This window comes from Mustela nivalis (assembly GCF_964662115.1).
Source record: "Mustela nivalis genome assembly, chromosome: 11".
In the NCBI taxonomy this organism is placed as follows: domain Eukaryota; kingdom Metazoa; phylum Chordata; class Mammalia; order Carnivora; family Mustelidae; genus Mustela; species Mustela nivalis.
Window position 1 is genome coordinate 99,623,109 of NC_139030.1, and position 27,430 is coordinate 99,650,538.

Sequence of the window (27,430 nt, forward strand, 5' to 3'; positions counted from 1 at the left end):
GGAGGAAGCAGGCTTCCCGCTGAGCAAAGAGCCTGATGTGGGCTCCATCCCAGGACCCTGAGATCATGACCTGAGCTGAAAGCAGCCGCCTGACTGCCGCCACCCAGGTTCCCCTAAAGATCAAATTTCTATTAGCTGATGACCTTGCAACACAAGCAACAAATCATGAAAGTTGAAGACACCTAGTGTGGCCATATAGGTAAGCAACAATTCATACAAATCACTACAATAAATATCGCTCCTTAACTAGTCAAACCACATCTTATTGTTTCATCTCACTCTAGAAGTTCTGCGGGATTGCTATTTGGCATCGGTGTTGACAATTTTCCTCAGTAAGACCTTTAGATTCTTCTCCTGCTCATACACTAGAACTAGCAAAACCAATGGTTTGCCCCCAACTGTTCCTTGTGCTTCTTCCCTCACTATAGCCTATAACTGAAGCCTTTCATGTTGTCGTGTAATCATCTCTAAGTTCTCTCCTATGTCTCTTTCAGCCACTAGCCTAAAGGATTCTTGAGCTACTTCCAAACTCAAGACCTAGGACGTTGAGTGCTAGAAGGTTAAGCTCTGGAGTGTTAGACTTTAGGGTTCTCTCTCCTCGAGTAGAGCACAGAAGAGAGAGAACACAGTTATAATGTCATGTCTGTTTTGTCCGCTGCTATATTCCCAATGCCTCACCTAAAAGCTGGCATGCTGAATAAAACACTGTTGCTGGACTAAGTCAGTTCCATTTCTTTGGACAGGAATGTAAGTCAGGACAGGGGTATGAGGGAGAGTCAGTAGAGCTCAGAGTGCTGTGGCCTCACAGGGAAAAGAGGGAGAGAGAAAGGAGTGAGAGACTACGGAATTCGGGTGGTTTGGTTCTAAGCCTACAATTGTTCCTCGTCTAGAGAACCTCTGGACCTGCATAGTTTACGGAACTAGCCAAGACAGATGTTACCTGAGACTACTTTTTTTTTCAATATTTAAAAAAAAAATTATTTTTAAGACTTTATTTAGTTTATGGAGAGAGAGAGAAGGAGCAGGAGGAGCAACAGAGGGAAAGGGAGAAGCATATTCCCCACTGAGCAGGGAGCCCGATGTGGGGTGACCTGAGCTGAGGGCAAACGCTTAACCGACTGAGCCACCCAGGCGCCCCGTTGAGACTCCTGTTTGTCTCTAGGTCACGTTGGAAGAAATGGATTCTGTTCTACAGAGGACTCATTCCATGAAACAGTGGGTTTACAGGACAAAGGGTGTAACTGAAAAAAGGGAAACCTACATAAATACATTAGGAACAATCAGGATTATATCAAGTGAAAATAGGTTTTTTTTTTTTTTTAAGATTTTATTTATTTGACAGAGAGAGATCACAAGTAGGCAGAGAGGCAGGCAGAGAGAGAGGAGGAAGCAGGCTCCCTGCTGAGCAGAGAGCCCGATGCGGGACTTGATCCCAGGACCCTGAGATCATGACCTGAGCCGAAGGCATCGGCTTAACCCACTGAGCCACCCAGGCGCCCCGAAAATAGGTTTCTTTACAGTTAAGCCTCTCAGCACTTCCGATATATTAAGTATTAGAAATATCGGAGAGAGAATATAGTATCGAGAATCTGAGAGTGAACATGATCAAGCAACCTCTTCCTCTTCCTTAGAGCATCTCACAGGACAGTGTTCCATGAAAACACACTTTGGGAAATAATGCTCTTGCTAAACTAACTTTAAAAAACTGTGTTCCTTGGGGCACCTGGGTGGCTCAGTGGGTTAAAGTCTCTGCCTTCGGCTTAGGTCATGATCCCAGGGTCCTTTGATCGGGCCCCAAATCGGGCTCTCTGCTAGGTGGGGAGCCTGCTTCCCCCTCTATCTCTCTGCCTACTTGTGATCTATCTGTCAAATAAATAAAATCTTTAAAAAACTGTGTTCCTTAAACATTCCCAGTTTAATGATAATCTGGTGATAGATACGGAAGAAGAAAGGACTACTTGCTTACCAACTATTTTAGTTGATATTTGTACAACTACAGCCTATTCTACATCTATGTTCACACCTGATACAGGTAACCCTGAAAATGTCCACAAAACATCTTAAATACTTCTAGTAATGGGATACTTAGCATATCACAAAGTACTATTAGCATTAAAGGTAGTTTGACTATCTAGAACACTTTCTCAACTATTAAATATTATCACCTTTACTTTATTCTACAAGCACAGAAAACTTCAATGTAAGAGTTCATTCATTTATTCAAAAATATTTGTTGATTGCCTTTTTAGAGACAGGCACTTTACAACATTATCTATAACATAGTTACAATGGTCAAGTACACAGTTTTATTTCCTAATCTCCCATGTTAAAAATTACAACAGGAATTTGCAAGTCTTTTAGATATAACTTTTTTAAATTACCAAACAGGATATTATTTGCTCATGCCATCTTATTATCTGCTCTAACAAGATCCATTCCCAGTCTCTAGATTAAATGAGGGAGTGGAACTGGAAGAGGCCTGTCATTTTGTGCCCTTTGGTCTACTGCCTGGATGTTTTACAGAACGGCTCCCCATTCCAATTTCACAATTATCCATTCACTCAGAGTCATCGAAATAAATGCAGTATTTGATTTATAGATTTTTAAGTCTATTCCTCATCCCACGCCCCAAAATCAATTCCCCAAAGCCCTTACAAAAGTAACAAAGGAAAATGTTTAAAATTCAGTAAGTGAAAAGCGAACCATATTGTTACGATTGCAATGTGTAAAAATATATGTATGTGGAAATAGGAAAAGAGTTAATCAGTTACACAGATACGGCTGAGTTGGTAGCATTAGATTTCTTTAAGTTTTTTTTTTTATAAGCTTAACTTAGCTTTTTTCCTTTAAGATTTTATTTATTTATTTGACAGAGACAGTGAGAGAGGGAACACAAGCAGGGGGAGTAGAAGAGGGAGAAGCAGGCTTCCCGCTGTGCAGGGAGCCCAATGTGGGGCTCAACCCCAACACCCTGGGATCATGACCTGAGCCAAAGGCAGGCGCTTAACAATTGAGCCACCCAAGCGCCCCATAAGATTTCTTTTAATACTGCTCTTACAATACTCTTTTTAGTAATTTTCTTTAGTTATTATGAACACATCATTTGAAACTATTGCTTGATTCCCTCTTAAATAACAAAATACACCAATAAGCCCCACTGAAGATACTAAGAGAATTCGAAATTTGGATCTTTTACTTTCTATTTCTTAGCAAGTATATGCCTATATTCAATTATAGTATTTCTTCCAGCAGAAATGAAAAACTATTTTAGCTAGTCAATGAACCTACTATCATACTCTACAAGACTAAGTAAGACAGGTATATAAAATATTTGGTTTATAACAAATGCTCCTTCCACTCCCTTTCTTCTCTGAGCTTAACTCTTGCTGCAAATTCAGTCTCATTCCTTTGTATCAGTGGAGGTCACTCCCAGGGCCTCAAAGCGACATTGAACGAAGCCTTTCTGGCTGTGCTGATTTCCTCTGACTTCTGTACTAACAGTAACTGCTTTGTTGTCCTACCTCCCCCTCCATCCAACCCTTCTACCTTCATCGTTGGTCTTAGTAACTTAGGAAACAGGCATCGGGCTGGCTAAGAAGAGAAATAAGGTCACTAGTATCAATTTGTTGATATGATATAAACCTGCCCTTGAAAATAGTGTCCACTTCTCTCACAAGCTGTCCTTTCACAGCTACTAAACTTACTCCCTGATGTTTACTTGTCATGTCCTCAGTTTTACAGACTCAGTAGAATTGCATTTAAGCAGTTTTCAACCTGTCAACATAACCACACATGAGAAATGAGAAAAGTATGCTTTTTGGTTAACTGCACTTTTCGTGAATCTGGAGGGAAAAAAAAATGAAGATGGCTTCAAGGGAAGAATCTTAATCTGTTTGCCCCAGGGTCCAAAAACAACAACAAAAATTCTTAAAATCTCCTCTTAAAAGTTGAAATGCCACCTCAATCTGAATTTAGTTATATTCTTCTTTTTTTTTTAAAGATTTTATTTATTTATTTGACAGACAGAGATCACAAGGAGGCAGAGAGGCAGGCAGAAAGAGAGGGGAAAGCAGACTCCCTGACAAGCAGAGAGCCCGATGTGGGGCTGGATCCCAAGACCCTGAGACCATGACCTGAGCTGAAGGCAGAGGCTTAACCCACTGAGCCAACCAGGTGCCCCTAAAGCCACTTTTTTTTTTAAATTTTATTTATTTTTTGACAGAGAGAGATCACAAGTAGGCAGAGAGAGAGGAGGAAGCAGGCTCCCCGCTGAGCAGAGAGCCCGATGTGGGACTAGATTCCAGGACCTGACATCATGACCTGAGCCAAAGGCAGTGGCTCAACCCACTGAGCCACCCAGGCGCCTGCTAAAGCCACTTTTAAAGGTGAAAAGAACAGAGGTGCCTGGGTAGCTCAGTCCGTTAAGCAGCTGCCTCTGGCTCAGGTCATGATTCCAGGGTCCTGGGATCGAGTCCACATGGGGCTCTCTGCTCAGCGGGGAGCCTGCTTCTTCCCCTGTCTGCCACTCCCCCTACTTGTGCTCTCTCTCTCTCTGACAAATAAATAGAATCTTAAAGTTGAAAAGAATAACAATACCCACGATGGGAAAGAATATATTCTGAGAATGTTAGTGTTTCAGTTGTAAAAAACACTAATAGTTCATAAGGTATTACATGAAGAGAACATTGTATACATCTGTAAAAATTACAAGTGGATATAAAAGAGAGTAGAAGTATCTACCCCAGGAATTTACAACTAACTCCAAGTGGTGAGACTACGGTTGACTGAATTTCTATTTCTGTGTTTCTGTATTTCCAAGATTTTTCTACAGAAAACCTATATGATTTTCATGACAAAGAAAGAGAACATTTTGTTTTTAAATTATAAACTATTTTAAGTTAAATAAGACAAATAAATTTTTACATAGGGTCTATAAGTAAGATACAATCTACTTATATAAAAAATGGAACAGCACATTTATAGGCCAGATAAAACAGCATGTGAGTTTTGCTTTTTTCTCAGACACATGCACATGCACAGAATCAATTCTCCCTTGAATTTTATTAGCACAAAGTGTGGAAGAGCCCTTTCTATAAAAAATGTGCTTTTTTTTTTTTTTAAGGTAGGGAGAGAGAAAATCTTAAGCAGGCTCCATGCCCATCACAGAGCACTCCAGGCTAGATCTCAAAACCCTGAGATCACAAGCTGAACTGAAATCAACCATCAAATGCTTAACTGCCTGAGCTACCCAGATGCCCTGTGCTGGTGTTTTCAACAGTAAGCTTCTCAACAGTCGAAAAGAATGCAGATCAAAATCAGGTAAGAAATAGTTTTTTATTTTTTTATTTTTTTTTTTTAAAGATTTTTATTTATTTATTTGACAGAGAGAGATCACAAGTAGGCAGAGAGGTAGGCAGAGAGAGAGAGGAGGAAACAGGCTCCCTGCCGAGCAGAGAGCCCGATGCGGGACTCGATCTCAGGACCCTGAGATCATGACCTGAGCTGAAGGCAGCGGCTTAACCCACTGAGCCACCCAGGCGCCCAAGAAATAGTTTTTTAAAAACCCCAAAGCTACTAAACTTAAGAGTCCTGCTCGGAGCCACGCTACGAGCCATTAGTGACACTGAGGCCACTTTAATTTCAGTCACTTGATAAATACAAAGGGTCAAGTAAGAACAACAGTGCATGGATTGACAGCATTTTTATTTTTAAAAAATCCTCTAGAATATATGTAAAATGTTTTAAGTCCATCATGTAACCATGGATAAAATGTGCTTATTTAGCTGATTCTCTTATTTTCCTTGATTCAAATCATTATGAGTAATAACGCATTGTCTCATATATTGGCAACAGGCCAATCCACTCACTCTCTGGCTCAGCTGTCCTGGTTTTGCCTTGATCACTGCTGATCAGGTCTCACTTGCTTTAAAATTCTACTTATCTCATCTAATTTTACTGACACTCGGTTTACACATCAAGTGCCCACTCTAACTCTCCACTGCCAGTTTCCAAACCAATTAAGGTACTTGGAGAACAAAGAAAGATGCTCTATATATACAAAACCATACAAAATGATAGGAGGGAATTTAACAGTGTGCCTTTTTAGAAACAACATGATGCTGGGAACTAAGAATACATTTCACTTACAGTTTTAGAATTTAAATTATTCCATAAATTAAATATTTTTGTCAGAAATAAAAGCTGCATGTACTTGCTTAAATTCTATCTTAACCACTCCTAACTAGTTCTAAAATGTTAGCTACCTGACTTTAAACACAGCATAAAATAACTCAATAACTAGAGTACAATCTCGAAACTAAAATTACAAGAGGAATTCAGCAGTGTCAAAAAAAATGATAACTTGCAACAGTTATCATTTTTCTTCCCGTCCTCTCTATCTGCACTTGGCATATTTCCTCCAGTTGTTGTCTTAAAAAAAAAAAAATTCTTCAAGAACAATGTAACAAAAAAAAGCGGACTCAACTATAGTGCTATCAATATAAAAGTATTAAACATAAAACTTATCAGTACTTAGTATAAATTTCCAAGATACTTAAAAATATTTTTTTAAATAGTTCCAATATTTCTTTGCTTACTAGTGAGGCTGACCCTTTTTTCTGAAAGTTGAATAGCTATTTCCTCCTCTAAAAGATGTTTATTCATGTCTTTTGACCATTTATCTATTATGTTTTCTTACCAACTTATATAAGCTATTTATATATCATATGGATATTATCCCTACCATATGTTTTACAATGTGTTGTTGTTTTTTTTTTTTTTTAATTTGGTTTTGGTTTTTGGTAAGTGCTTTCTTGTTTCTTAATCATTAAGTTCATTATGTGACATAATAGATATGATAGTAACATATCAGGAATTCAGTGTTTCCCACAAATGAGAATTGGTGAAGCAATATAGTGCTACTAAAATTTCCAGCAAAACAGAAGGAAAGACAAGCCTCAGAAGGAGCACTTCAAAATACATTCAGTCATTTCCAAATGACTCAGAAGCAGTCAAAATGAGGAGCCTTGTATAGGTAAAGAAATGAACAGTATTACCTGGGAGGCATAAAAGCAAATACTAGGTAGGTTATTCAACCTAATAACAATGATTAAGTATAAGCTAATTTATATTTAGAAAATAAAAATATTAATCCAAGAAACAAAAGTATGGGAAGTCTTTGTTTTCTCCCTTTAAAGTGATTTAAAGTATGAAAAGAAGTTAGGATTATGTTTTCCTTTTAAGAATATTCAGAAAACATGATTCCCCAAAGAGTGCAAAATAGCATTTCTTTTCAAGAATACTACAGATCGGGGCGCCTGGGTGGCTCAGCGGGTTAAGCCACTGCCTTCGGCTCAGGTCATGAACTCAGAGTCCTGGGATCGAGCCCTGCATCGGGCTCTCTGCTCAGCAGGGAGCCTGCTTCCTCCTCTCTCTCTGCCTGCCTCTCTGCCTACTTGTGATCTCTCTCAATAAATCTCTCTCAAATAAATAAATAAAATCTTAAAAAAAAAAGAATACTACAGATCAAACTAAGAAAAATAATATAGAGATAATGTCATAGAAAGTGATAGAACAAAACAAAAAAAGTGACAAAACAAAAATTAAAACAGAGTGCTTCCCATTAAAATTATCATTATATTGAGGCAATAAAGTATAAATGTATATCATGCATTAAGAAAATCTAATATGCAAAAGTCCAAATTTACATAATGAAGTACCAGTAGGTATTTATATTCCAAAGTATAACTTGATTTATAAAAGGATTCAATACAGATTTTTGAAACCATCATTCTCCTCAAGAAAAGTTAAATGTATAAAATTTTAGTATCTCTTTGAGACAGTGATCCAAGCTTCTTCCTTGGATGATGTTACCAGTTCATACTTAGTTTCAATATGTTGACCCTCCACAGAAAGCAGGTGCAGCCTCCTCACCAGTACACTCAAGAGTACTGTGGTCACCATGTATGCAAACCTAGCCAAGGAGAGAGTTGACCGGTTACTAACGATTAACAATTACACTTTAATTACATAGACTGCTCATTCTCATCAGCAGTCATCAGCAAAACTCTGAGTATGAAGTCTGGCATCTTGCCTTTCACGTCCCTTTCTCTATCACTTACCGCAATTCTGGGCATTCCTGCGTGCCTGAGAATCCAAGCAAGGAGAAAGTTTTCATCATCGATTCATCATCAAACCGGTCTGGATCAAATCTAAAAAGAAGGTTTGGGACAAATGACAACAGAGCTCCAATGGCATTTTACGTGTGTGTACTAGAAAAACACAGGTATCTAATAAAGTCTGAAAAGTACTGAAAATAAGAACTGCTGTCACAATTGTATTTAAATTTTCACCTGTTAGGGGCAGCTCAGTGGGTTCTGAGTGTCTGACTCTTGATCACGGGATTGAGCCCTGCCTCGGGCTCTGTGCTGAGCGGGTCTCCGCCTGAGCTTCTCTCCCTCCCTGCCCTCTGTCCCTCCTCCCCTTGCCCCGCTCACCTGCACACTCACCCTCAATCTCTCTCTCTCGAAAATAAAAATCTTTAGTAAGTTTTACCTATTATATTCTCAAACTAGTAAACATATCTATTTTTTCTATCACTTTTTTTAAAAAAAGACTTTATTTATTTATTTGATAGAGAGAGAGAGAGAGAGACAGCGAGAGAGGGAACACAAGCAGAGATGGTGGGAGAGGGAGAACAGGCTTCCTACGGAGCAGGGAGCCCCGATGCGGGGCTCGATCCCAGGACCCTGGGATCATGACCTGAGCCAAAGGGAGACGCTTAATGACTGAGCCACTCAGGCGCCCCTAATTTATTAATTCTAAACAACAGATACAGAATACATTTCTCTGGAACCAGCAAGGAGTGAAACTATAACATAGGTGTGCATCATATTATGAGATATAAGGATAAATCATACAAAAGCACATAATGAATATTTAAATTTAAGATGTTCAAAACAGGGCTCCTGGTTGGCTCAGTTGTTAAGCATCTGCCTTCTGCTCAGGTCATGATCCCAGGGTCCTGGTATCGAGCCCCACATCAGGCTCCCTGTGGCATGGGAAGCCTGTTCCCCCCTTCCCACTCCCCCTGCTTGTGTTCCCGCTCTCGCTGTGCCTCTCTCCATCAAATAAATAAAAATTTTTAAGGAAAAATTAAGTGTTCAAATTATCTATTACATGAGACCCATCTCATCAATATGCAAAGCATTTTACACTGCCTCTTCAATTAAAATGTATTTCCTAAAACTGGATATACCAGACTTAAAATTATATTCATCAATTATATTATATCCAGACTTATTAGTAAGTGACGGAAGGGTTTTTTTTATTGTACGGAATTTCATTTTGTAAAAAGTCACTGGTGAAATGGAATACACAGAAACAACCAAAAACTCATCCACTACGGAACATAAAAATTCCTCTCAAAAACAAATGTTAGGGACGCCTGGGTGGCTCAGTCAGTTAAGCATCTCCCTCCAGCCCAGGTCATGATCCCAAGGTCCTAGGATTGGGTCCCGCATTGGGCTCCTTGCTCAGTGGGGAGTCTGCTTCTCCCTCCCACTTCCCTCCTGCTCAGCCCCTCTCCCCCACTCTCTCTGACAAATAAATAAAATCTTAAAAAAAAAAAAGACAAATGTTAAAAGACTTAAAATGTGCTATGAGAAAAAAAAGAATTCTACTTTATTTTCTTTTTTAAAAAGTATAAATTACCTTCCACTGATGGAATATACTAGATGCACATTATAGTTGACATTAAAAATTATATAAAATAATTTTCCTTTTAACTATTTATTTATTTTAAAAAGATTTATTTATTTATTTATTTGACAGACAGAGATCACAAGCAGGCAGAGAGGCAGGCAGAGAAAGAGGGGGAAGCAGGCTCCCCAGTGAGCAGAGGGGCCGATGCGGGGCTTGATCCCAGGACCCCGGGATCATGACCTGAGCTAAAGGCAGAGGCTTCAACCCACTGAGCCACCCAGGTGCCCCTTTATTTATTTATCTAGGTAATCTCTGGGGCACCTGGCTGGCTCAGCCGGTGAAGTGTAAGACTCCTGATCTCCTGATCTCAAGGTCATGAGTTCAAGCTCTATATTTTAAGCAGAGCGTACTTAAAGTAAGTAAGATTTTTAAGAATTAAGTAATCTTGGGACTCCTGGGTGGCTCAGTTGGTTGAGCATCCAACTCTTGGTTTCAGCTCAGGTCACGGTCTCAAGGTTCTTGGGTTAAGGCCCTGAATCAGGCTCCACACTCAGTGGGGAGTCTGTTTGGGAGTCTCTCTCTCCCTCTGCCACTTCCCCTGCTCTCTCGCTTTCACTCTAAAATAAATACATAAATCTTTTAAAAATTAAGTAATTTCTATACCCAAAGTGGGGCTTAAACTCACAAGCCTAAGATCAAGAGTTGCATGCTCTTCCAATTGGGTCCCCCAATCAGCTTTTCCTTTTATCAACTATCTTGAAAATTGAGACCCTAAATTTTACCTGCAGATATCTATGTATTTGTAGATTTAAAAAGAATCAAACTTGGGACACATGGGTGGCACAGTCGGGTTAAGTATCTGCCTTCAGCTCAGATCCCAGGACCCTAGGATCAAGCCCTGCATCAGCCTCCTTGCTCAGGGGTAGCCTACTTCTCCCTCCCCATCTGCCTGCCACTCTCCTTGTACTCTCTCTCTTTCAAATAAATCAATAAAATCTTAAAAAAAAAACCAAAAAACAATTTCCCAATTATTTTATAAAACACCTCACAACTGGGGTACCTGGGTGGCTCAGTCGGTTAAGTGTCTGAATCTGGGTTTCAACTCAGGTCATGATCTCCCCATCATAGGACTGAGCTCCATGTTGAGTGCAGAGTCTGCTTCAGATTCTTCCCCACTCCCTGTCAGCCCCTCCCCCACCTCAACTAATAAATAAGATCTTTTTTAAAAAAGATTTTCTTTATTTGAGAGAAATAGAGAGAGCATATATGAGTGGGGGGAGGAGCAGAGAGAGAAGCAGACTCCCTACCAAGCAGGGAGCCCCACATTGGGCTGGATCCCAGGACCCTGGGATTAAGACCTGAGCCGAAGTTCATCAGATAATCATTTGATGATTTTGTGTATGTGTATGTACATAAAGAGATAATATATGTATGTGTATATAGATATACACAGACATAAAGTGGAATATTCACTTCTTCTTCTTTTTTTTTTTTAAAGATTTTATTTATTTCTTTGGCAGAGACAGATCACGAGTAGGCAGAGAGGCAGGCAGAGAGAGAGGAGGAAGCAGGCTCCCTGCCGAGCAGAGAGCCGGATGCGGGGCTTGATCTCAAGACCCTGAGATCATGACCTGAGCCGAAGGCAGAGGCTTTAACCCACTGAGCCACCCAGGCGCCCCTATTCACTTCTTTATCCATTTAACACGTGTTGGGACGTCTATTATCAAAAAAGATAAGAGAGGACAAATGCTGGCAAGGATATGGATAAAAGGGAACTCTTGTACACTGATGTGGTGTGAAATGTAAATTGGTACAGCCGTAAGGCTAAAGAGTATGGAGCGTCCTCAAGAAATTTAAAACAAAATTATCCTATGATCCAACAATGCCACTTCTGCATATATATTCAAAGGAAACAGTGTCATTGTCTCGAAAGGGTGTCTGTACTCTCATGTTTATTGCAGTACTACTGGGCCACAAGAAGGAAGGAAATCTTGATATTTGCACAACATGGATGAATCTAAGCCAAAATCAAGAGTCTACCACTTAACCAACTGAGCCACCCAGGCTCCCTGGTTTACCCTTCTATTTATGGGTATTACCTTCAATTTCTTTCATCAATGTCTTACAGTTTTCAGAGTACGGGTCCTTCACTTGGTTAAATTTATTCCTAGGTACTGGGGGTCTCTTGTGTAATTTTAAATGGGATTGTTGTCTTAATTTCTCTTTCCTCTAGTTTGTTACTAGTATATAGAAATGCTACAGATTTCTGCATATTAATTTTGTGTCCTGAAACTTGACTGAATTTATTTATTAGTTCCAACAGTTCTTTGATGGAGTGTTTAGGGTTTTCTACATATAATATGATGTCATGTGTAAATAGTGACAATTTTACTTCTTCCTTACCAATTTGGATGCCTTTTATTTATTTTTCTTGTCTGATTGCTGTGGCTAGGACTTTCATTACTATATTGAAAAAAAGTGATGAACTGAACATCTGTCTTGTTCTTGATCTTAGAGGGAAAGCTTTCAGCTCTTTACCACTGAGGAAGATGTTGGTTGTGGGTTTGTCTTATATGGCCTTTACTATGTTGCGCTATATTATTTGGCCTTTTGAGGTTTTTAATCATTTCATACAAACCTTAGGATTATTTGTTCTAGTTCTGTGTGAAATACTATTGGCATTTTGATAGGGACTGCACTTTGCTAATGCGGAAGGAGTCAAATCCCTTCCTGAGAAAAGACTGGAAGGTGGGCATTTGCCTCCCCCCTTTAGATTGAACCTTGGGGGTGAGCCACAGTAAATACCTGCATGCCTATTAACAAGTACTTTTGTTTGCTATTTTTCTTTGGTACTTATGGATATAAGACCCCTTGGCTATAAGAGTTAGGTAATTTGGGGCATGTCCCTCAGACAGCAGCTATAACTTTGGGGCACTAGATGTGTACAGGATGACTTGGTTTTATTGTGGAGTGAACTCAGTTGGGGTTGTGCCCACTGGCTCCCCCAGGCTTCAAGGAGGATCACGGCCATTACACAGAGATGTGTGCTAACCAGAAGCTGGACCGCAGGCAGCAGCTTCTAAAATACGCAATTAACCTCCTTCAAGGAAAAGAGTTTTTGCTTTGCCTGCCCCTTCTTTGCTGAACCCTGGAGGAAAAGCTACAGGAAATGTCTGTGTTCCTATCATGCACCATTAAGAACTGCTTCTTCATTTTTTACAAGCCTGTGGGACTCATGAACACAAGTGGTGGCTTTCAGAACTAAGTGTTTTAGAAACCTGTATCTCAGGTAGGAGTCTTCAATTTAGGGCAGTAGCTGTGCAGTCCAAACCCTTCGATTCTCAGGTAGGAGCTGGCAGGTGAGGGTTCCCTTCAGATTATATGGCACTGTGCTGGGTGTGGGTTTATGATAAGAGCGTGTCTCAGACTTTTACACATTTCAGTATGGGTATTTTCTCGTCTTCCCAATGTGTGTAAGTCACTCAGCTGGTTTCTGGATTTCTCGCAGAAGGAGCTGCTCCATGCACGGCAACACTGAGTGTGCCCATGAGAGGAGGGAAATTCAGGAGCCTGCTCTATCACTCTCTTGGTCCCAGTCCATATGGAGATTTTGGGTACTTGCCTTCATTCTTTTCAGCTGAGAATTTTGTACTAGTCTGTTTTTTTAAAATTCATAATATTTCATAGTTTAGAGTAATATTTACATTATTATATACTGAAATCATAGAACTTGACCCAGGTTTTCTTGCTCTGAAACATGCCAATATGGTAATAGTAATAACGTATTTCTATCATTTTTTTTTTAAGATTTATTTATCTGAGAGTGTGTGTGAGCAGGGGGAGGGGCAAAAGGAGAAGGAGAGAATCTCAAGCAGACAACGCACTGAGTGTACAGCCTGACGCAGGGTTCAAACTCATGACCCTGAGATCCTAACTTGAACCAATATCAAAAGTCGGCTCAACGGAGCCACCCAGGCACCCCTCTATCATTTCTTTATATAAATAAATCATATCCAGACATTTTTTTTCTTTAGGAGAATACGTTAATGTCAGTTACTCAAAAAGACAACTTTTAAATCCATAATGGAGGGGCGCCTGGGTGGCTCAGTGGGTTAAAGCCTCTGCCTTTGGCTCAGGTCATGATCCCAGGGTCCTGGGATCCAGCCCTACAGGGAGCCTGCTTCCTCCTCTCTCTCTCTCTCTCTGCCTGCCTCTCTGCCTACTTGTGATCTCTGTCAAATAAATAAATAAAATCTTAAAAAAAAAATCCATTATGGAATACCACCTCATATGAAAAATAAAAGCAGTGGCAGTGGTCAGTGCTTCCGAGGCTGCAGAGATGAATCTCTCAAATGCTGCTGCTGAGAACCTCTGAGAAACAGCCTGGCAGTTTCTTGCAAAACTTAACACGCACTAACCATATGACCCCAGCAACTGCACTGTTGGGCATTTATCCAAAGAAATAAACCCTATGTTCACACAAAACCCCTTACATGACTGTTCTTTGCGGTTTCATTACCAAAACAATCCAAATGTTCTCCGGTGGGTGAAAGGTTGAAAAACTCTGCAGCCAAAAAATGGTATAAAACATATTATGTTGACCTCAAGAGCATTAAGTTTATGAAAAAAGTTAATCTCTTTATCCTTGTCTGTGTGACAATTACATTAAATAGTAATCAACTGTCTCTACAAGGTCTATCTCAGTCTATGTACATTTTCGTTAGTGTGAGCTGTCTCTCAAGAGGGAGGTGCCCAATTTCAGAAAGCTTTTCATTAGTATGCAACATTATTACTAACATTTCCTATATCTGATTCTATTTGATACATCAAAATGAGTTCCACATTTTAGCATACACATTTTTTAATATTTTCAATTTGTAACCTAGATCATCTGTTTTGAGGGAAGCAATAGTGTCAAAAGTTACAACAAATTTCTTCTATTTTTCATATTACATTTCAAATTTATCAAAAACTTGGCAAAAAAAACCCCACAAAACAACAACAACAATTTGGCATTTTCCAAATTTTTTAAACAATTTTAAAACTGCAAATATTAGTTTTTCTAAACCATAAGCATAAATTTTCCATGAATATAGATCTTCGATTTTGTTATAAGTCATTTAGAATATAAAATATATTTTTTACTCAGAGCAAATTTTGGAGGACTACTGTTTCATTTGTTAATAGATTTGTTTTAATATCACTATAATATTAAAAACTGAAACAATAAGAACACTTAATAAACCCATCATTATCCTCTAGAAATAGGTATGAGTACTTCAACCAACTCTGTCCTACTGCACTTCACACAGCTGTATTTTTTTTTTTTTTAAGATTTTATTTTTAGGTAAACTCAATATCCAATGTGGGGCTCAAACCTACAACCCTAAGATCAAAAATTGGATGTTCCAATGACTAAGCCAGCCAGGTGTCCCCACACATCTGTCTTAACCCCAATCAACTCAATCTATAACCTTTTACCAAGGCAATAAATCTTAACCCATTTCCTTAGGGTGGATTTTACTTGATGCCTATCCAGCAGGCAAACAGTAGCAGCTTTGCTCTTTGCTTTTTCCTTCCTCTGCCATTCTCACATACAACATGTATAGAGACAACATCTACTTTTTGAATTTGACTAAAGAGATTAATTAATTGAGACCAACAGCAGGAAAACAAAGAAACTACGGAAGAACACCCACTTACCAACAAAAGAATTCCGAATTTCCATTGAAATTAAAGGACAGTTGTAGAGATTAAACAGATCTTAGGCTAGAAGTGATAATAGGAGAGACAAAGAGTAGCAAGCAGACAGCAGATTCACGAAAGAAAGAACAGTGAACAGAAGATACCAAAGAGAAGGCAGTGGCTTGCTTATGTTATATCATTGTCACATATTAAATTTTCTCCTCAAAAATTAGGAAATTCAAAACACACAAACACATAAAAATCAATAATCACAAAGATAAACACAGATATTTCATACTTGTGTGGGGACGGCCAAGTACTGGGATCTTGCAGTACCACGCCAAGAGCATAAAGAACAAGGGTCTGCAAAAAAATTATTCTAGTTAGTCGAGGCCTTACAGAGACAAAATGACTGTCAGAGAGCCAATTCCTCCTGAATGCTCTTTTAATATAGATAATGAGTACAAAATAAAAACAGAAAATGATCAAAGAAAATACAGGCCATTATTTTGATGACTTAACAGTGGAGAAGGCCGACCTAAGCATGTCAAAATCTGACAGTCATAAAGGAATAAAAGACTTTACCACGAATATTCAAAACCTGCATCCAGTAAAAACAAAACACACCAAAATCACCACTGAAAGATAAATAATAGGAAAAATATTTTTCCATATAATTAACAGTTAGCATGTACAATATAAAAATATATATATAAGCTCACTAGAAATGAGTTACAAGCACATAATTCACAAAAGAAGAAATACAAACTGATAATATGTATGAAAAGCTGCTCAATCTCTCCAATAGTCAGGGAAAAGCAAATTAAAATAATGAGACAGTATTTCATATAAGAAATATGTTGGTGGGAATGCAAGTTGGTGCAGCCACTTTGGAAAAGTTAGGAGATTCCTTAAGAAATTAAAAACAGAGCTTCCCTATGACCCTGCAATTGCACTACTGGGCATTAACCTCAAAGATACAGATGTAGTGAAAAGAGGGGCCATCTGTACCCCAATAGTCATAGCAGCAACGGCCATAGTCGCCAAACTGTGGAAAGAACCAAGATGCCCTTCAACAGACGAATGGATAAAGAAGATGTGGTCCATATACACAATGGAGTATTAAGCCTCCATTAGAAAGGATGAATACTCAACTTTTGTATCAACATGAACGGAACTAGAAGAGATTATGCTGAGTGAAATAAGTCAAGCAGAGAGGGTCAATTATCATATGGTTTCACTTATTTGTGGAGCATAACAAATAGCATGGAGGACATGGGGAGATGGAGAGAAGTGAGTTGGGGGAAACCGGAGAGGGAGACGAACCATGAGACTGTGGACTCTGAGAAACAAACTGAGGGTTCTGGAGGGGCGAGGGGTGGGGGGCTGGGTGAGTCTGGTGGTGGGTATGATGGAGGGCACGTATTGCATGGAGCACTGGGAGTGGCTCATAAACAATGAATTCTGGAACACTGAAAAGAAAATTTAAAAATGTAAAAAATTAATAAATCTAGAAGTAGTAAGGATATGGAGAGAAATAGCATTTTCATACATTGTTGCTAAAAATATAAAATGCATCTTAGAGGGTAATTTAATTTTCACATAAATAACACTGACCCCAAAACTCAATTTCTAGGGTTCTAATCAATATCTATACAAGTATATAATTTGTAATAACAAAAAAATTGATGTAACCTAAATTTTCATCAATGGGGACTGCTTAAATAAACTATAACACACTCATGTGATGGGATATTATGCATCCATTAAAAATGAGCTGGATCTATATCAAGTCCCAGTTGTACTCTTAACCACAGTATACCTAAAGAAGCAAAATTAATGAATGATGCACGAAAAGCAACTTTTCACATACAAATTCAGTTTTTAAAATACATATATGTGTATATACACATACAGAGTAACATATATACACAAAGACCTACAAAAATACACACTAAAGTATTAACAATAGTACATGTGAGGAAAGGAGCCTTTCGTATTGTTTATACCCTAAAACAACATGTATTATTTTCATTTAAAGTAACTATGTCTTTGATTTAATAATAGGTATTTATTGAACGTATTAGACAATACAATTCAAAAACATATTCTTTTCTTTGAAAAGAATAACTGAATAAGTATACCAAATATTTCTTACCTCTCTAGGAATAATAAATTTGTCAATCTTTCCTTCAATATCTTGAAGCCGGGCAGAAACTGGGGTCAGTTTGGCAGCCCGAACAGTTTCACAAAGTACTTGCCGACAATACCTGTTTTAAAAAGTTTTTTTTACAGTTCTTAATTCTGGGAAAGGCAATTTGAAATGCAGATACATTTTGTAACAACTTTAAAAATCTTCTTAATTGGAAATAGGCATATCATAATTCTAATTTGCTTGAAAATTAAGTTATATATTAGAGGTATATAAAGTCCAGGTAGGTTAAATTTATTTTTTTTTTAAGTTTTTTTTTTAAAAGATTTTTTTATTTATTTGTCAGAGAGAGAGAGAGGGAGAGCGAGCGAACACAGGCAGAGGCAGAGGGAGAAGCAGACTCCCTGCCAAGCAAGGAGCCTGATGTGGGACTTGATCCCAGGACACTGGGATCATGACCTGAGCCGAAGGCAGCTGCTTAACCAACTGAGCCACCCAGGCGTCCCAGGTAGGTTAAATTTAAACAAATAAAAACAAATTCAAAAGTACCAGAAGAAAACTCGAAACATTATTTACATAATTTTTAAGTAGAAAAGTCCTTTTTTTTTTTTTAAGATTTTATTTATTTATTCATGAGAGACAGGGAGAGGGGCAGGGGGCGGAAGGGAGAAGCAGGCTCCCCGCTGAGCAGGGAGCCTGATGCAGGGCTCAATCCCAGGACCCTGGGGTCATGACCTGAGCTGAAGGCAGTCACTTAACCAGCTGAGCCACCCAGATGCCCCTCTATTAAATAGTTTCTATATAGTATCTCATTTAATCCTTACAAGAACCTCAAGGGTGCTATTATTATTCTAATTTTATAGATTTTTTAAATTGGGCAATTGCTTAAGATCACGTAGCGGGGAGGTGGTGTCAGCAGGATTCAAACACAGGTCTGCTTTACTCCATAGCCCCTAATCATAAATACCAAACTACTGGATGTATCCTTCAATAACAATCCCCCACTTCTAGGACTTTATTAATAGCAACAACTGGAAATATTAAAAAAAAAATAACAAGCACAGGAATGCTGATTGTTTATAATACTTAAAAGCAACAAAAAACAAAAAAGGAAAACATCCTTCCTTTCCTCTTTGAACGACTATTATTGGGACTATTTATTGAACTACTATTTATTGTTTCATTAGAAACACCATGTTAGACACTGAACTGCAACAGTAAGACAGAAACCCACAAAGGGATCCAAGGTCTAGTTGGCAGAGAAAGTGAGAGAGGTAGGGACAGCAAGGATAACAAGTTAAGAAGCCCAGTAACTATTATGATGAAGGCAGTTCAGGATTCTGGAGAACACATGGCAGGAGCACATAACTAAAGAAAGGACTTTGCAGAGAAATAAGCACTTGAGGCTGAGACCTGCAGAAGAAACTGGAGTTTGCCAGTAGAGAAAGGAAGAGAGAATCTAGACAAAGAGTAGTCTGCAAAAGCCAGGAGATGAGAAAGAATACTACAGCTTTGAAGAAACCAAAGAATTTCAGGATTGCTAAATCCAAGGAAGGAAGAGGCACAAACAATGAGATAAGGTGGGAAAGGAATAAGCCGCCCAGCCCTGGAAATGCCTCCTAAGCCACGCTGGTGAGTTTCAGTTCTATCTTCAGGGCAACCAGAGGTCACTGAAAGATTTTAAATTGAGGGCTCATCTGCCCAGATGTTGACTCCTCAGTTACAGAAATATTACTAGCACAGGGATTCTCAACATTAGAATGAGAACAAATCGGAATCATCTAGGTAGTTTCTGCAAACTTCTGATGCCCAGAGACTGCTGATTTGGCATTGGTCCTAGGTTAGCTGTATGGTTAAAGCACCCACAGTGTTACTGTGTACAGTCATGGGCTCCAGCGGCAATTTGGAGATTGGATTAGTGGGGAGCAAGATCCAAGGCTGTTGAAATATCCCAGGCAAGTTGATGGTGATCTGAATAGTGAGGACAATGAAAAGAACTAAAATTCAACTTCCAGGGACACCTGGGTGGCTCAGTCAGTTAAGCATCTGCCTCCACTCGCCTCAGGTCCTGATTCCAGAGTCCTGGGATCGAATCCCTCCCTCTGCCTGCCACTCTTCCTGCTTGTGTGCTCGCTCACTCTTTCTCTCTCTGACCAAAAAATAAAATAAATAAAATAAAAAAACGAATTTCCAACTAAAAGTTGTTTGGAAAGTCAAATCAACAGAACTTAATCTCTGACTGGGCATAGTAGAGTTATATACATAAGAATATTGTTCACAAAATGTTTAGAGAAAAGATGGAATTTACAGAAGAAATATATTTTTACATTTTAAAACATCTTGGAAGTTTTTTATTTTGAATATATATGCATATATGTGCATACATATGCATATATATGCATAGAAAATTTTATATGTATAAAATTTATGTATATATAATAATAAAAATTTATATATATGTATATATGCATAGAAAAACCTGGAAAAAGAGTAAAGATAGTTAACAATTGCTATCTCCCAGGGATACAATTACAAAAAACCTTCACTTTCTACTTCATACACTTCTGTATTATAAAAACTTTGAAGGACAAGTATTACTTTTGAAATGAAAAATAGTTATATTCAAGGTAATTAATAAAACTTCCAAATTTTGAAGAATTTGTAACAGAAGTCTCCTTGTCTTTTTTTCTATAGTTAAAAGAGGCTCCAAGGTAGGACTGGTTGCCTGCTGTCCAGACATAGACTTCCAACACCCTAAGCAGCCATAATTGCTATTTTTTTTAAAAAATCTTTTTAGAATGCCTGGGTGGCTCAGTCAGTTAAGCATTTGCCTCCAGTCACGATCCCAGGGTTCTGGGATCAAGTCCTGCATCGGGCTCCCTGCTCAGCGGGGAGTCTGCTTCTCTCTCTCCCTCTGCTGCTCTATCTCTGTCAAATAAATCAGTAAAATCTTTTAAAAATATAAGAGAAAAAAATCTTTTTAACTAAGGTATTATCTATATATAAAAATTCATCTATTTTACCTATACAATGTGATGAAATTTAGTAATTGTGTATAACTGTGTTACCACAACCACCGTCAAGATATAGAAGAGTCCCCCCTAAAAACCCTTCTCATTCTCCCTGCTAGTTCTCTCCGCCCCATTCCTGACCCCAGACAACCACTGATCTCCTTTCCATTACAATAGTTTTGCCTCTTCTCAAATTTCACCTTAAGGAAATTATATTGTATGCAGTCTTTGATTTTGACTTCTTTCACTTAGCATAATGACATTTAACCACACTGTTGTATATATTGATATTATATTACTTTTAACCACTTGGTAATATTCCAAGGTACAGATATGACACAATTTGTTTATTTACTCACCAGCCAACGAACATCTGGACTATTTCCAGCTTTTTGCTATCATGAATAATACTGCTATGAACATATGCATAAAGGTCTTTGTGTATATATTTTTTTCATTTCTCTTGGATAAATGCATTGGAGAATTTCTGGGTTGTATGGTAAGTGTGTGTTTAGCTGCCACACTGTTTTCTGACGGGTCTGTACCCTTTTGCATTTCCATCAACAAGATGTGAATGCTCCACTTACTTGAACATCACTGATACTATTTTACATAAATCTAATGTAAAGGTTTCCCTAAACTATCTTGTGATTTTGTTTATTTGATAGAGAGAGAGAGCACAAGCAGGGGGAGAGGCAGAGAAAGAGGGAGAAGCAGGTTCCCAACTGAGCAGGGAGCCTGATGAGGGGCTCAATCCCAACACCCTGGGATCATGCCCTGAACTAAAGAAAGTCACTTAACCAACTGAGCCACCCAGGCACCCCCAAAACTACCTTGTGATTTTAAAGAGCAAATTAAATTATCTAATAAAATCTGTATTTACTTTTTTTTTTTTACAAGATTTTATTTATTTATTTGAGAGAGAGAGAGAGCATGAGAAGGGGGAGGGTCAGAAGGAGAAGCAGACTCCCGCCGAGCAGAGAGCCTGATGCAGGACTCCATCCCGACTCCAAGATCATGACCTGAGCTGAAGGCAGTTACTTAACCAACTGAGCCACCCAGGTGTTTAAATCTGTATTGAAACATTTTAAGTCCTGTAAAAATATATACCTTTCCTAGATATTATCATTAGCTTTAAGTAAGACAGTTAAACCAACTCAAATTTACCTGCTAATGATCTGCTCTTCTTTTTATTATATTCTTACCTGAGCTGCTCAATTTTCTCTGGAGTAATAGGATCCTTCCCAAAAACTTGGTCTATCTCTTCATAAAGTTTTCTCTGAACCTCTTCAGAGGTGGTTAAAAAACAGATTGCCCAGGTGCACACTAAATAAAAATTTATATTAATAGCAATGAAAATAGCTAATTTCATAGTTTGGGTGCAGAGTAAGATAGAACATACTATTATTTCTTTCTTGTACTTTCCCTTTTTTCTGATATGGAAGACACAGAAATGCTACCAAAAAATACAACGATTGTTCACAGGAATTTTTTTTTAAGATTTTATTTATTTATTTGACAGACAGAGATCACAAGTAGACAGAGAGGCAGGCAGAGAGAGAGGGAAGCAGGCTCCCTGCTGAACAGAGAGCCCGATGTGGGGCTCGATCCCAGGACCCTGGGACCATGACCTGAGCCGAAGGCAGAGGCTTTAACCCACTGAGCCACCCAGGCGCCCCTGTTCACAGGATTTGTACTTCATTGAACAGAACAGGATTTGTACTTCACTGAACAGAACATGACAACTCCTAAGGAGATCTGCAATTGCTTTCTTAAAACTGGCAAGTACTTGAAGCCAAAAATGCATTTTTACCTTCAGTAAAACAGTAATGATAATAAATAAACCTCATTATCTGGAGGAGTGTTAAATGTTGGCAACTGTAATGGATTGTCTGGTTCACCCAACCTTGTGTAATAAAATACGGATTTATTAGTTCCTTCAGGAGACCTAATGAAATGATTCATACAAATCAAAGTAGCAGGAGATTTACCTATAAATCAATATTCTAAATTTTTACTTGTCATGGTAGATAAGCTGGTTCAAGAATTGGTATTGGTTATTGCTTAGGACAACGGTTCTCTAAAATCACCCAGGAATTGACAGATGGCACAACTCCACATTCACAGATTCTGATTCAAAAGATTTAGGTGAAGTCCAGGCATCTGTACTTCCAACAAATACCATATTTATTTTGATGAACAACAAGACTGGAAGATCACTAAGCTTACAGGCTTACTTTTGCTTAAAATGGCCTATATATTATATACACCAAGGAAATGAAAAGGTAAGAAAATCACATGATGAACATGAAACAGAAAATATGAAAAGTTATATTTCCTTTAGAAATCCACTGGGATTACAACTACTCAAAGAATGGAACTATCCAGATACCATCCAAATACCAGCACCTCTTACCCTAGATTTTGCTATTACTTTTTCTGAGTCAAACACTTTTTTTTTTTTAAGATTTTATTTATTTATTTGATAGACAGAGAGCACAAGTAGGCAGAGAGGCAGAGAAAGAGGAGGAAGCAGGCTCCCTGCCAAGCAGAGAGCCCGATGTGGGGCTCGATCCCAGGACCCTAGGATCATGACCTGAGCGGAAGTCAGAGGCTCAACCCCACTAAGCCACCCAGGCGCCCCTGAGTCAAACACTTTTAAAAATGTATTTAAGTAATTTCTACTTCTGCTTATCAATTATCCCCTTCTTGAGCTAAGGGCAGACTTAAATTTGTCTCAAAGTTACTTTTTATTTTAATGTTTGCCTAATTCACATATCCAATTCTTATGCCTGGAAAGGACACAATTCACATTCTGAACTAAATGCTACTATCAATAAAATTAATAGCTGCCTGGTACTCAACTCTTTATAATTTACTCATATTCAGAGTTTATAAAAAGGCACATGAGTAACTGCCTGTATTTAACTTTTTCCTACATGTATTTCTTTATTAGGGCTTTTGAAGGAACTGCAGAATTTCTGCTTCACAAGTGATAATGGAAACTTGTGCAGTGTACAATATGTACATGTTTGTAATTTTACAACATACAGTAATACACAATATTGAAAGATTTAGTACAAGGATGTGTACGCAGTGAGCACTCTTATACCCTGCTTTACCATATTACCACTTAACATTACCATAACTGTATGGTTTAATAATCTCAAACATTGGTTCTTTGGTAGAACTCTAAAGTATGACTGGGCATAGCTTAAAAATAAGATTTTAAGTCATGAACATTCTTTAAACATGATACTGAACCAAAGACACAATTACCGACTTGAGAATATACCTTGGAGGTCAACCAGAGCTAAATTATTATTTGAGAGAAAAAAAAATGCAGAGCCAAATATCTTTCTCAAGGCTAATAAGTAGCAAAAGATTAAAGTTTCCTGCCTATTTGGGCTCTCAAAAAATTCAGAGGTATCTTAAAAAAATAACCAACCCACATGCAAAGAAACAGTGATAATCTGAAATCCCCCCTAAAAACTGTGATAAGATTAAAATATTAACCCAACTTTGGAAATGGTCATTTTTTTTTTTTGCTCTGTTGTTGTACTCCAGATGTTTTGAAGGTCTTTAGCAAAGATATAATTTAATGTAGTAAATTTTTTAAAAAACAAGTTAAGCACTTTTTAAAGAAGTTCCATACATTATTTTTGACACATGCACAAATTCCATTTAATCTAGAATACCTGGACATCTCTAGATGTCAAAAATTTTATAAAGAAGAACTTACAGGCAGTTTACATCTTTATTGTTTTTCAACAGAAAGAGTTGTAAATGAAATCCTTCAATGAGTATCATTTTTTTCTATTTCAAACTGAAGTTTTGATACTTCCTTTAGTATTTTAGCATATTTTTATAAGCATACACAAATTTCACACATTTTAGAACTTTAAATAAAAATCACCTTCAATTCCACCAAGAGAGGAGTTCTTTTAAACTGTGATTTCTGTGGCCTATATCCTCTGTTGGTAGACCTTAATAATAGCAAACTGGACTTGAGTCAAAGTGAAAACCACAGCAGGAAATTGAAAAGCTCACTGCTCTGCTTAGAAAGGTGTCAATAGCAGTTCATTTTAAAGGCACTAACTAGAATTCACAATCCATAAACTGTGTCAAGAAATTTATGGCAATGTTCAGAGGTGGCATAGAGCACCTGGGGGTTTCAAAAAAAAAAAAAAAGGTAGCTGTGTGAATCAAGCCTTTCAAACAAAAATAAAAAAGAAAAGAGAAGGGAAATTATAAAGAGGTCTTGCAAACAATGTTTCCTTTATTTTACCCATGTGTATTTTATAATCTATCTCAAGAAGAAATCAATTTATACTCACATTTGGCAGTTATGACACAACTGGCCAGAGAAAATATCATACTGTCTTCAAGGATCTAGGAGAGAAAACTAAGTTTAGAAAGTGTAAAACGTAAGGTGGCCTGTATTAGACCCTACCAAAATAACCTATAGTATAGAATTAAGGTCAAGGAAAGGAAAAAATGTATATTATTTCTTTACAATGCTTTCACCTAAAAAAAACTAATGCAAAAATCAACCTAAATATGGCATTGCCTTTTTGATGCAATAAACATTTACTGGTAGTTATCACCGTCTGGTGCTACGTTTTTGCAAACCAACTGCCTCAGGGCTGTCTTTCTGGCTTAGGCTGGTGCAGCAACAAAGCCTCAGAACAGTGAAGAGGCTGCCACTGCCCTTGAAGCCTTATTCGATGCTGCACCTGTACACACCCAGAAAACCATTCTGTCTCTGAAGGCTCACACGTGTAGACCGGGCATTCATCATTCCTATAGGGAACAGGCGTGGCAATAATGGCTCCGCTCTTGTCCTTTGCCTGACAACCCCGCGAACACAGCGGCGTGCTGGGGTAACAGAGGCACTCTGGGAACAAGTCAAGCTGCCAACCTAGTCAGTTAAGTCTCCTCTTTTATGATCGGAGAATTTGATTCAACATTTGCTTACCCAATATTAAATAATATACAGTGGCTTCAAAGAGCTAAATAAAGAAGAGACTAAATACGTGTTCTATTTGTGGACGATGTGCTACAAAAGTAAAGTGAGTACAAAGCACTATACATGGGTGATTATTATTTACTTAATAAACTTAACAATTACACCACCTGTTGGTCATTAAGGTTCCCTTGTACTAAGGAGTCAATGAAAATATGTTGACTGAAGTTCCCTCCTTTTCGTTCTTTTATGATTTTCTTTAAAATAGATTCCAGTTGCCTAAGAGCTTAGAGAAGAAATACAGAAAAAAAATATTTTAGAATATAAGCATTTGTAAAGATTGAGTCTCTTTTAATATTTCTGTACAATGTTGCTATGTGCAGAATAAAACTTTCAAGAAAAAGAGCTGTAACCAAAAATTTTTACAAAGCTCATTTATGTTAAAATTCATCAATCTTCTTTTCCTTCTTTTTGCTAAATTATACATACAAAAAGCTGCAAATGCCACATATGTACAATTTAAGGAATAATTATAAAGCAAACACCTATAATACCAACAACCAGGTCAAGAGCTAGAACTAACACCAGCATCCTGGAGGACTCCATACACATAAACCTCTCCCTTGATACTTCCCTTCTCAATTCTTTTTTTTTAAAGATTTTATTTATTATTTGAGAGAGAGAGAATGCGAGAGAGCACAAGTAGTGGAGAGGGAGAAGCAGGCTTCCCAATGAGCAGGGAGCCTGATGTGGGGCTTGATCCCAAGACCCTGATCAAATACTCTCTAGGTGTTAAGATTCTCATTTGGATCTTGGGACTCCATGCCCTACTGGACCCCATACTTCCCCCTACTTTGCTGCCTGTTCATTCTCGGTCTCCTTTCTTTTTTTAAAGGATTTTTTTTTTAAGATTTTATTTATTTATTTGACAGAGAGAGATCACAAGTAGATGGAGAGGCAGGCAGAGAGAGAGAGGGAAGCAGGCTCCCCGCTGAGCAGAGAGCCCGATGCGGGACTCGATCCCAGGACCCTGAGATCATGACCTGAGCCGAAGGCAGCGGCTTAACCCACTGAGCCACCCAGGCACCCCTCTCGGTCTCCTTTCAATGATTCCTTCTCATCTCTTGAATTTCTTAATGATGGAATGTCCAAGGTCAGGATTCAGTTTTCGTACCTCTTTTCTTTTTCTACTTACATTCATTATCTTGATGGTCACTAGTCTCAAGGCCTTAAATACAATCTATGGACTGAACATTCCCACATTTATATTTCCAGGCCAGACCTCTTTCCCCTGAATTCCAGATTCCTATGCCTAACAACCAATTTAGCATCTCCACTTAGACGTCTGAAGCCTATTAAACACACCATATCCACAAATGAACTCTACATCTTTCCCCACCAAAACTGGATCTTCCCAAATCTGCCCCATCCCCCTAAAAACTTCATTTTCCAAACACTCAGGCCTAAAACCTCGGTGTCTCCTTCTCTCTTATACCATACAACTAAGCTGTCAGCTAATGTTGGTGTTCTAATTTCAAAGTACAGAATTACTCTTCCTTACCTTTTTTTTTTTTTTCATTCTTTATTTTCTGCTGCCTACCACCTAGTCCAAGTCACATTATTTCTCTTGCCTGGTTCATTTAACAGCCCCTCAATTAGTCTCCCTGCTTCTGCTCCAGGTGCCTATAATCTATAACAGCAGCCAGACTGACCTGTTGAAAACATAACTGAGACTGGGGCACCTGGCTGGCTTAGTCAGGAGAGCATGCAACTCTTGATCTCAGGGTTGTAAGTTCGAGCCCCATGTTAGATACAGAGATACTTAAAAATAAAATCTAAAAAAAAAAAAACAAAACAGGGGCACCTGGGTGGCTCAGGGGATTATAGCCTCTGCCTTCGGCTCAGGTCATGATC

The 27,430-nt window shown here is 38.3% G+C and overlaps 1 protein-coding gene across 3 annotated transcripts in view; it reads right to left on the reverse strand.

The window, feature by feature from the left end:
* Positions 1–7,615: 7,615 nt before the first annotated feature.
* The window catches only part of CYP20A1 (cytochrome P450 family 20 subfamily A member 1), a 59,135-nt gene continuing 39,320 nt past the window's right edge, over positions 7,616–27,430 (reverse strand). For all 3 annotated transcript variants that reach the window (XM_082688908.1, XM_082688909.1, XM_082688910.1), the window contains 7 exons: positions 25,687–25,802; positions 24,888–24,942; positions 21,756–21,876; positions 17,546–17,657; positions 15,686–15,750; positions 8,121–8,210; positions 7,616–7,972 (listed from right to left, as the gene is read on the reverse strand). In XM_082688908.1, the coding sequence (XP_082545034.1) occupies positions 7,822–7,972; positions 8,121–8,210; positions 15,686–15,750; positions 17,546–17,657; positions 21,756–21,876; positions 24,888–24,942; positions 25,687–25,802 (710 nt within the window). In that variant the 3' untranslated portion in view covers positions 7,616–7,821. The remainder of the gene's footprint in view (positions 7,973–8,120; positions 8,211–15,685; positions 15,751–17,545; positions 17,658–21,755; positions 21,877–24,887; positions 24,943–25,686; positions 25,803–27,430) is intronic.